Raw genomic sequence first — 11,601 nt, forward strand, 5'->3', positions numbered from 1 at the left:
AGAGATGCATTAAAGCTTATAGAATTGCTCTCCTGGGGCCATCTCAATCTCAGACTACAGTGCTCAGGCCAGATCAGTCTTTCCTATCCCTGGCAGGGTCCCAGTCTCATAATTACTATTGGATCATGACAGCATTTGTCTATGATCAAGCTCTTAACTTATAGTTAAGAATTAGGCACTTTGGCCAAGCCCATCTCGATGCCAGGGTAGCACATAACTCACCGCTTGCCCTGGATCCTTCCCGTCCCACGTCGGGGACCCTACTTTGGGGTGCTAGGAACTGAGGGCAACTGAGGCTTAAGTGGAGAAAGCAGATGCCCGGGAGGGAATACTATTCGAGGCCAATTAAGTCTTAAGTTATAAAAACATAATATTGTCTTCTTGTGTCTATACAAAAAAGACATAGCTTTAAAGTAAATTATTCAAAAGGCATAAAGAGGAGAGAAAGGCAATGTTATAATATTCAGTGTCCTAGAAGGTTCTGACCTTACCAATTAACAGAGTTTGATTAAGGGAGGAGCAGATAAACTGGTAGAAGTGGTTACAGATAAACAAAGGAATGGGAGTGACTCGGGAGCACTTTGATGGGTGTGACTGATAAACCTAAGCTCCTAGTGGCAAGGGGGAAAGGACAAACCAATGATATCCAACACTTAGGGTTTACTCCTAACTCTGTGCTCAGGGATCACTCCTGGCAGTGCTCAGGGAACTATATCTGGTGGCGGAGATAGACCCCAAAGCAGCTGCATGCAAGGCAAAATGCCCTCCCCACTCAACCATCTCTCCTATTCGCCCCCTTCTTTCTCCTGTGTTTCCTTGTTGATCAACTTTTCTTTTTCCTTTTCCCCTTGATGAAATGTTTTGCTTCAAGTCTTCTAGTACATTTTGTTTCTAGCCACCTCCAGATTATGAATTCTAAATGTGCGGTTCAGGATACATAGTATCCTACGAACAGTAGGTTATTGTATACGGTAGATTACAGTATAGTGCACTGCTGCTCTCTGAGAAGCTGGAAACGCTGCTCTCAGCCCTGCTGAGATGCTGGATGGGCCTGTCCAGTCTCCTCCTGGCTTCATGTCATTTACCTTCCAGGCTTTGCTGGTGCTTTCTCCAGAAAGTCCTCTCCACACCTCTCCCTATCTCCCTGCCCTGCCCCACCCCCTCTGATGAAATGGTCTGGAGCAGTTCATCAAAGGGGGTGGTATCACACCTGGAAGGTGGAGCACTGGAATGAGGGGGTATGGTTGTTGACCCAGGTGTAATTGGGGGAGGGCTGTGATTCCACTTTAATGAAGGGAGTCTCTGTCCCTGAGCCAGGCTGTGTCTCATCGGGGGTACCCAGGAGGAGAGGGGGAGAGCAGGTGAGTCCTGGCAGCTGAAAACCTCCAGAACCCAATCTCCCCCATGCTCAAAACTGATCTCCACAGGCTTGGGACAGTCTCACCTTGCGTGAATTGGTTGAAAAATTCAGGTATGAGGATTTTGTGACCAAAATCTCAGACTCTCATGGAGACCTCCCCACATCTCCCTGTGCTTCCAGGTGCCTGGCAGTCATGCCCACGAGCTGCCTCTAGTGCCATATAAGTTCATTAACGGCCACAATTCGGAGATTCACAAATAAATCTCAGAAGAGATCAACAAGCTGCAGAGATGCCTCCAGACCCCAAAGTTATCACTCAGTTAAAAATTTAACTCCAGGTGGCTGGAGCAATAGCACAGCGGGTGGAGCATTTGCCCTGCACGTGGCCGACCCGGGTTCAAATCCCAGCATCCCATATGGTCCCCTGAGCACCACCAGGAGTAATTCCTGAGTGTAGAACCAGGAGTAACCCCTGTGCATCGCCAGGTGTGACCCAAAACAGCAAAAAAAAAAAAAATTTAACTCCAGCTGTTATCACCCTATTTAAAATTTTAGAATTCTTGGAGTGCGTGGCTGCAAATCTCATACTCTATACCACTGATGTACCAGGAGTAGCACACCACATTAGAAGGGGTGTAAAATAGAAGGCCACTGGTCTTGATCAAAAAAATATTAGGACACAAGGCTCAACCTGTAAAAACATGTTACTAATCTCTTATATACGGTCTTAATGGCTCCAGGGTGAGATATAACAATCTTCACACACTTTCTTCTAAGAAAACTTTTCTTGATCCTTAGTGGATTATTCATAACATCACTGTATCATTGTCATCCCATTGCTCATTGTTTTGCTTGAGCGGGCACCAGTAACATCTCCATTAGGATACTTGTTTTTGCTGTTTTTGGCATATCAAAAACACCACGGGTATCTTGCCAGGCTCTGCCATATGGGCGAGATACTCTGGGTAGCTTGCTGGGCTCTCCGAGAGGGGTGGAAGAATCAAACCCGGGTTGGCCGTGTGCAAGGCAAATGCCCTACCTGCTGTGCTGTCACTCCAGCCCTTCATAACAAGTAATACAAAATAAATTATTTAGGGCCTGTGATTGGGGCAGGCTTGGGTGGGTGGTGGCTGGAAAATTCGAAATAATGATGGTGGAACAGCGTAACGGTGGTGGGATTGGTGCTGGAATATTGAACATAATAAATTATTGTGAACAACTTTATAAAAATAGTTAATTAAAAAATTATGAAGGTAGATTCTGGGGACTGGCGCAACAGTAGAGCAAATAGGGCATTTGTCTTGCATGCATGCAGGCAACCCAGGTTTGGTCCCCGGCATCCCATATGGTCCTCCAAGTACTGCCAGGACTAATTCCTGAGTGCAGAGATAGGAGTAAACTCTGGGCACCGCCTGGCGTGGCCCCCAACAAAAAGCAACCAAGCAAAAAAGACAGTAGATTCCTCAGGGGCACTGAGTAATTCTGTTTCTAGAAAAAGGGGGTGGCTGGCCAAATAAGTTTGAAGGACTCTGCTCTAGATTTATTTATTTATTTATTTATTTATTTATTTTTGGCTTTTTGGGTCACACCCAGCCATGCACAGGGGTTACTCCTGGCTCATGCACTCAGTAATTAACTCCTGGCGTGCTCAGGGGACCATAACTATATGGGATGCAGGGAATCAAACCCGGGTCAGCTGCATGCAAGGCAAATGCCCTACCGGCTGGGCTCGCTGTGCTATCGCTCCAGACCCTCTGCTCTAGATTTTGAGCTCCCTCTGCTTCGGCTTGCATGCACCTTAGTGTTTGTAATGCAGACGGTGTAAGAGTCAAAGTCTGCAAAGTTCCTTTTGCTGCCCCCCCTCTTCCTACAAATAATTTAAAGTCATTCTTCCCTAGGTGTTACCAGGAGATCTTTCTCTGTAAAATAAATATATGCTACTTTCTACCAAGTGTAGGAATGAACACTGCTTTCTAAGTAGGTAATAGGGGGGGAAATAGAAAAGAAAATCAAGTTTAATCATACCCGGGATTAATAATTCCAGGAATATCCTTGCGTATTTCTTCTGGACATTTCTCCACATGTGGCCTTGCTCATAGTCTCACCTCTGGCTACCCAAGCGACCCACACACCTGTCCTACAGGCATCTCTGGCGACTGTTGCATCCTGAACATCACGTGTCCTGGCATACAACTTGTTCTAGATGACCCACAACTTCTCTTCTAGATCTCAAGCCGTGTTCTCAGGCCCGTTTTGTTACCTTTGTTACAACTGCTTTGTTGCAGTTGTTTCATTACAATCGCTCTCACTTTCAGAAATAGATCTGACTACCGGACCTGGTCCTGCACCGCGAGGTGTAATTACTTCGCGTTCAGAATGACAAAGGATGCCCTGAGCTCCTTGGCTACTGGGTTTAACCTTTCCCCTACTGCGAGCTCAAATCGCGGCTGGAAAAGCAACTTCCCGGCGCTGCCAGCGGCCCCGGCCCTCCGCGCCGGCCGCCCGCCCGCGGGCCTTACCTGGGCAGCGCCAGCGCCTCCTCGGTGCGGCTCAGGGCGCGGGCGAACGAGGGCAGCACCAGGACCCCGTCCAGGTCGAAAATGACCGCGCGCAGCGCCATGGCGGCGCACGGCTCTGCCTGGCGGCCCGGGAGCTCCGACCTGGGCAGGGCGAAAAGGCCCGGGAGTCCACGGCAGCCGGGAGCCCGCCCACTCCGGCCCCGCCCCCAGCCCGGCCGGCCCCGCCCCGTCACGGCCCGACAAGCTCCGCCCAGCGATGCCCCGCCTAGGTCCCGCCCTGGCCCCGCCCGTCATCCCCGCCCCTACCACGCCCCTGTCACGCCCAGCCCAGGTCACGCCCCGCCCCATATAGTCCCCGCCTCTTACCTTGGCCCCTCCTCTGACTCCGCCCCAGCCCGGTCCTGATCTTTCCTCCCCCCCACCCCTTGGCTTTGGCCCCGCCTCCTCTCCACTTGGTCCCCGCGGCCGTGCCCCTCCCCTACTCTGGCCCTGCGCTGTCTCCCTCCTCCTGACCCCTGTTATGGTTTGCTGGCCTTGCCAAGACCTGTCTATTTCCACAGAATGATTGCACTCTTTTGTGGGATATGAAAACCAGTGTGTGACTGACACCCAAGGACAGCAGAAATGAGGGCCAGGAGGATGGTCCGCGGTTGGAAGCTGGCCACAACTTAGGGGGAGGGCAGTTAGGATAGGGAAGGGACCAGTGTGACCATACTAGCTGGGAATGACCACACTGGACACGAACTGAGTGCTGAAAGGAGGGAAAGGGACAAACAGGATAACCTCTCAGCACCTGTATTGCAAACCATAATGACCCAAAGGGGCGGGCCGGGGCGGGGGGGGGGGGGGGAGAGAGAGAGAGAGAGAGAGAGAGAGAGAGAGAGAGAGAGAGAGAATGTATCTGCTATAGAGGCAAGTGAGGAGGGTTGCCAGGAGGGAAACTGGGGTCATTGGTGGTGGGAAATATACACTGTACACTGGTGAAGGGACAGGTGTTGGAACATCGTATGATCGAAACCTGAGCATAAACAGCTTTGTATCTGTGTATCTCATTGTGATTTAATTAATTAAGAAAAAAAAGACCTATTTCTCTGGGGTCACATTCCACCCAGGGCTTTCCAGGGTACCTTGGCTGTTGCAGCTCCATCTCCACCCCCAGTCCCCCTGGTGCTCCCAAGAAGGGCTGATGAGCTGTATTTGGCTGACCACCGAGGGCAGGGTTGCTGGACTGTCCCTGTTCTGTCATGCCACAGGTCCTATGCGTGACCAAAGCTCTTTCTCTCCGGGTTTAGATCCTTCTCGGTGTGTTTCCGTTGGCATACACGGTAAAAGCATGTTTGGTGGCCCCTGCTCCCAGCCTCCTTACTCACAGTGTTACTGGATGAAGCAGAATGCTTCGTGTATGGTGCTCAGCCCAGGATACTTCCATGAAACTGGAAGACATAAGCGTGGTGTTTGTGGACCCCGCAGCAGCTTTGCTGCCTTCCGCTCACCCATCTTGGTGTGTGTGTGGGGGGGGGGGCCCTGAGCTGGCCTTGCTGAGAGCAGTGGCCCCCGTTCCTCTGCCCGTGACTCTGTGACTAAGATGTGCTTTGGCAGAGAGGGCCCAGGACACGACACTGAAGGCCCTTCTCCAGAGCAGGTCTCCGGAGTCTTGACCTGGCTCCTCCTTCTCACCCGTTAGCAGACTGTTGTGGCTGAGTGGCAGATGCATCCTGGAACCCCGACCTGCCACATTCTTGCTCCGACCCATCATCAATCTGATACGCAAGAGAAAGGAGGGCACGTGGGATGTTTGGTCCCGGTGAACGTGACCTTGCTTTCATCTTTGTCCCACTACGTCTCCTGGGGTCATGCATGAGGAGCTTTTTGTGTGGCCCAAGTCCACTCCTACAATGCCAGGGAGCAGGCAGCAAGTCAAGGGGAGGGTGGGCGAGATGGACATACGATATGGGGTCGTATTTTGTTTTGCTTTGTTGGCTTTTGGGGTCACACTGGAGATGCTCAGGGCTTCCTCCTGGCTCTGCACTCAGGAATCACTCCTGGCGGTGCTCGGGGGACTGTATGGGATCCCAGGGATCAAACCCCGGTTGGCCATGTGCAAGGCAAACCCCCTCCCCTTTGTACTATCACTCCCACCCCAGATGTTTGCCTTTGGGCTTGGCTGGCAAGGGAGACGGTTTCCGAGCATTTCCAGTGGGTCGAAGTGGGCAGAACCCTTGGTGTTGCCACTTTCCTTGGGCCGGGCCGACTTACAGACCTCCTGCACAGCCATGGGGCCTTGGGCTCACCCTGCTGAAACAGAGCCTGCTCTGTCCCTGTGTCCAGGCTAGAGCAGATCCCGGGCTCAGTTCCCGTGTGACTCAATGCGCCCTTTCTCTCCGAGGCTCAGCCCAGTGAAATAGGAGCCTCTCCAGGGCCTGCCTCTCAGCCAAGCCTGTTCCTGGCACGGCTCCCAGAGGCGGCCAGCTGACGGGGGCAGAGGTAACGGCCTCCTCCAGGGCACTGCCTGCTGCTCCCCCCTGGGTTACTTTCAAAGCTCTTGTGGTCTCTAGCTTTCTGTATAAACATTTTCTTTTTCTGTTTCTGGGCCACCCCCCCACCAAGCGGTGCTCAGGGGTCACTCCCGGTGGGCTTGGGCTGGTACCAGAGACCGAACCCAGGTCAGCCGTGTGCAAGCAGATGCTCTCCCCGATGTTTTATAACTTTGGCCTGGAGAGTTTGGTTTCTCTTTTGGTTTGGGGCCACACTTGGCGGTGCTGGGGCCTCTTCTGGCTCTGTACAGCAGTGGCTAGGGGACCATGTGGTTCTGGGATCGAGCCCTGGGCGCTCACATCAAAGGATGCACTCAAGCCTTTGAGCCCAGAATTGGATTTAACACATGCCTGTTTGGCAGCGATTCAGCAGAGGTGAGGCTCCAGCGCAGGGGGGTGGCACGGCTGGTTAGAGGTGGCGAGGAGGGTTTCTCGGGACCAGATGCTGGTGCGTTGGCCTGGTCTGCAGGGCGGTTTCTAGTCCCCGTGAGATATATAACTTCAGTAGCTCAGTTTGGATGAGGATGAGAGGTCTCTGCTGCCCTTTAAAAAGTAAAAAATTGGGGGCTGGAGCAACAGCACAGCAGGTAGGGCGTTTGCCTTGCACGCAACCAACCCGGGTTCGAATCCCACCATCCCATATGGTCCCCTGAGCACCGCCAGGAGTAATTCCTGAGTGCAGATCCAGGAGTAACCCCTGTGCATCGCCAGGTGTGACCCAAAAAAGCAAAAAAAAAAAAAAGTAAAAATTTAAGCACATTGACATTTTTTGTTAGGGTTATTTGAGGACTCCTGGCAGTGCTCAGGGGGACTGTATGTGGTATTGGGGATCGAACAGGGGCTAGCCATGTGCAAGCACGCCCCTTATTTCTGGACTATCTCTCTAGCTCCCCACCCTCCCCTCCCCCGCCACCCCCTTGCTACCTTTCTTGGGGGACACAGTGTTTCCCTCATTCTCTCCCACGGCTCTCTGGGTGGGAAGCTTTCTTTCAGCGGGAGTATGGGAGCTGGGTAGCTTTTTGAAATGTAAATCCTAACCCTTAGGTCTGCTCATTTTAATTATTCGAAAATATGTTTGAGACGATAGCATAAAATCAGAGATGGTGGCTAATGCGGAGTGACAATTCCGAAATTAGACCTGAAGCTGGTGGCCTGATGTAATGAGCTCAAGCTGAACTGGGTTAGGCTCTCCTCCTCCCTCTCGCCCACCCCCCCCACTTCTACCACCACCACCACCCAGCTCCCCTGCTCACTAGACTTCGGTTCCCACCCACTTAAGACTGAGTAATCCTGCGTGGTCAAGGGGGTGGGTGTGGCCTGCCATTTCCAGTCAAACTGGAATTAAATCCACAGTGCTCTGCTTTGCTTTTTTTCATGCCGCACACACATTTAATTTCTTTCATTCACTCAATACTTGTGTACTAAGCATCTGCCAGTGCAACTCCTTTTTGCCTGAGAAATTTTTAAATGACTTCAAGTAGCTAGGTATATAAAGCAGGTACATGAACCAAACATTTATGGATCATATGCCATAGTAAATGTATTTTAGAGAGCAAGAGATAGCACAGGGGTTAAGCCACTTGCTCTGCACGTGGCCACCGCTGGTTCCATCCCCTGCATCGCATTAGTGTCCCCTGAGCAAGTCCTGAGCACGGAGCCAGGATGTGCCTCGATATTCCCTGCCTCTGCAGAAAGACACCAATTTATTTAAGAATGCATTCAGGAGGCCGGAGCAATAGCACAGCAGGGAGGGCATTTGCTTTGCATGTGACTAACCTGGGTTCCATCCCGGCATCCCATAAGGTCTCCTGAGCACCACCAAGAGTAATTCCTGAGTACAAAGCCAGGAGTAACCCCTGAGCATTGTTGGGTGTGACTCAATAATACAAACAAACAAATAAAAAAATCAGAAAATCATGATTCACACATTCAGTTACGGGGGCCCCATTGGACCCACCATTTAAACAGGAAACTGAGATCATGAGGGTGAGGCCCTTGGGGTGGGATTCATGCCCCTACGAGAAGAGAACCAGAAGGCTGGCACTCAGCCCTGGGAAGAGGCCTCGCAGGGGGGGGGGGCAGGGATGCTCAAGGGCCACAGCACTGCGTTGTGTGGGTGACGCCCAGGGTTGAGCCTTGGCACCCCATGGTCCCCTGAGCTCTACCGGGGGAGTTCCCAGGACTGCTGTGTGTGGCTCCCCCAAAGCTAAAACGTCATGGGAGCACACAGGGAAACTACCACTGAGAAACCATGACGGGAGATGCCAGCTGAGCCTGCATATTCCCAGCCTCCAGGTCATTGAGAAATAAAAGTTACATTGTTGAAGCCACCCGACCTACATTATTCTGTCAGGACTGGCTGGGTAACCCTGGGCATTAGAGATGCACGAATACAGCGGGGAGGGTGCTCTCCTCGCACTCAGTTGACCAAGGGTCAATCCCTGAGTCTGCCAGGAGTGATCCCTGAGCACAGAGCCAGGAGGAAGCCCCGAGCACACCTAGGAGTGGCCCCCAAACCAAACCAAACATGCACAAATACTTAAGGTAAGCGCTGGGGCCCACAGGCACAGCTTGCACCAGTGTGGTCTGTGCTCGGGTCCCGAAGGCCTCTGGCCCATTCTCCCAGAAGCTCCCTCACATGACTCACATGGTCGCTTCTGTTTTCACCCCTTGGCTGGGATCCTCCCCCCAGCACTATGAAAACCCTGTACAGGGGCTGGAGCGATAGCACAGAGGGTAGGGCATTTGCCTTGCATGTGGCCAACCCGGGTTCAATTCCCAGCATCCCATACGGTCTCCTGAGCACTGCCAAGAGTGATTCCTGAGTGCAGAGCCAGGAGTAACCACTGTGCATTGCTGGGTGTGACAAAGAAAGAAAGAAAGAAAGAAAAGAAAGAAAGAAAGAAAGAAAGAAAGAAAGAAAGAAAGAAAGAAAGAAAGAAAGCCAGCCCTGTGCACAGCTAACTCCCACAGTGCCCCTCTGGTCTTATTATTATTATTATTTTTTATGTGGAAGGGGTAGAGCTATACCCAGCAGTGCTTGAGGCTTACTCTTGGCTCTGTGCTCAGGGTCACTCCTGGAGGTACCAGGGATTGAATGAGGTCAATCCCATGCAAGGCGAGTGCACTACCCACTGTACTATCTCTCCGGCCCCCCACAGCCCATTCTGATACTTCCTGTAGCTGACCTTGAGTCCCAGCATGGGCAGCCTTTGGTCTAACCGCCCACTCCTCTCCCTGGGCATGCTGAAACCCTCTTCCTCTGTCTGCCTCATCTCTCCCACGTCCCTGATTTTGGCCTTAAAGCTAGCCCTGGATCTTCTCTTCATTAGGCCTGAGAGTCAGGGGTGCAACTGTCTGAGTGTAACAACCCAAGGGCCTGGAGCACCCGGTGGGAGCCGAGAGAGCGGGAAGGGTCCCGGCCCGGAGAGACACAGTTCATCCCTCCACCCAGCTGTTCCCTTTACCCACTTCCTCTGGGAGGCCACCTTGGCCTGGGAGAGGGTGTATCTCACACCCACAGACAACCTCCCACACACCCAGAATCGGCTTTCTGAGTTCCTGTGCACCCTCTAGCCCAGTTGTGTTGACATAATAAAACAAAATCTGGGAGGGGGCCAGAGAGATAGCACAATGGGTAGTACGCTTTTCTTCCACGTGCTGACCTAGGTTTGATCTTCAGCATTCCATATGGTCTCCCAAGCACCACCAGGAGAATTCATGAGCACAGAACCAGGAGTAACCCCTGAGCATTGCTCAGTGGAGCCCACAAACAAACAATTTTTTGTTGTTGTTGTTAGCTGGGACTAGAGAGATAGTACAGAGGGTAAGGGCCAAAAAAAACCAAAAATAGTTCTTAAATTAAATATTTTTTTTGCTGCACCACTGTACTCAGGACTACTCCAGATCAGATCTCAGTGCTCATGGATTGCTCCCAACAATGCCTAGGAGAAAAAATCTGGTGCCAAGGAGCAACCAAGCCCTCTCCACACAAAGCATGTGTTTAGTCGTTTGAGTTATCTCTCTGGCACCAGACACAAAAAATTAATGACACCCACCGCAGTCACACCCAGGAGTGAACTTTCCAGCTCTCTCTACACCCCTGAGCCCAGTTCACTTCACATATTAAAACAAAAATTTAATTTTTTAAAATTAAATACAGGGGCCGGAGCGATAGCACAGCAGGTAGGGCGTTCGCCTTGCACGCAGCCGACCCGGGTTCGATCCCTGGCATCCCATATGGTCCCCCAAGCATGGCCAGGAGTAATTCCTGAGTGCAAAGCCAGGAGTAACCTTTGAGCATCGCTGAGTGTGACCCAAAAAGCAAAAAATAAATAAATTAATTAATAAAATAAAATAAAATTAAATTAAATACAGCTTGTTAGTACTGAGAGTTTGGTCAATGAAATCCAAGGAGATGACTAGGTAATAGTACCAGAGATACCAACTCAGATCTAACCATCTTTATTTTGTTTGTTTGTTTTGGGGGTCACAGCCGGTCATGCTCAGGGGTTCCTCCTGGCTCTGCTCAGAAATTCCTCCTGGTGGGGGCTTGTGGGACCCTATGGAATGCTGGGAATTGAATCCAGGCCGGCCACATTGCGAGGCAAACGCCCTCCCCCCTGCACCATCGCTTCTGCACCTAATGTAACCATCTTTATCAACAGTGCAGGTCATGTCTGCCTCTATTTTAAACGTTTTATTAAAACCGCACCACGAGGCTGGGGTAGGCTGCCTCATCCTTTGCTCCAGAAAAAAGTCACACGTGTGACAGTCTGTTAGACCACTCAATTCTCTGCCTGATTCAGAGACTTTATATGCAGCACATACATGTTTCATTAACTGAGTGATGGACTCCGTAGGGAATGGTACTTCAGCACAAACACTGGCCGGGGCAGCAGGAGGGGTCACTGCCCAGGGTCTCATCTGCCTGGGTTTATTATTCAGACCAGTGCTCTTGCCAGCCCAGGCGTTGGCTGTCTCGGCTTGAATCCTGTCCCCTCTCAGCCCAGTGTCGGGGTCATCTACACGAAGAGACCAACTGTCCAAGGTGGCAAAGGTTCCCTCCGGGTTTACCATTTGGGAGCGCACGAAGTTACATTCCAGCATTCCAGACGACCTGAGATTAGCCAAATCATCCCAACCACCTCCTCTGCCACCATCTCTCACCCCCAGTGCAGTTCCTCAA

At 51.5% G+C, this 11,601-nt stretch overlaps 1 protein-coding gene across 2 annotated transcripts in view; it reads right to left on the reverse strand.

Annotated features, from left to right (window-relative positions):
* Positions 1–11,601, reverse strand: part of EPHX2 (epoxide hydrolase 2) — a 40,931-nt gene that overhangs the window by 24,928 nt on the left and 4,402 nt on the right. The window contains exon 1 of one of the 2 annotated variants that reach the window (XM_004614691.2): positions 3,880–4,076. The exons of the other annotated variant lie outside the window; for it this stretch is intronic. Within the exon in view, the coding sequence (XP_004614748.2) occupies positions 3,880–3,980 (101 nt within the window). The 5' untranslated portion in view covers positions 3,981–4,076. Of the gene's footprint in view, positions 1–3,879; positions 4,077–11,601 lie in introns of those variants that run through there. 2 annotated transcript variants of the gene reach the window in all.

Source organism: Sorex araneus, chromosome 1 (genome assembly GCF_027595985.1).
Source record: "Sorex araneus isolate mSorAra2 chromosome 1, mSorAra2.pri, whole genome shotgun sequence".
Taxonomy (NCBI): domain Eukaryota; kingdom Metazoa; phylum Chordata; class Mammalia; order Eulipotyphla; family Soricidae; genus Sorex; species Sorex araneus.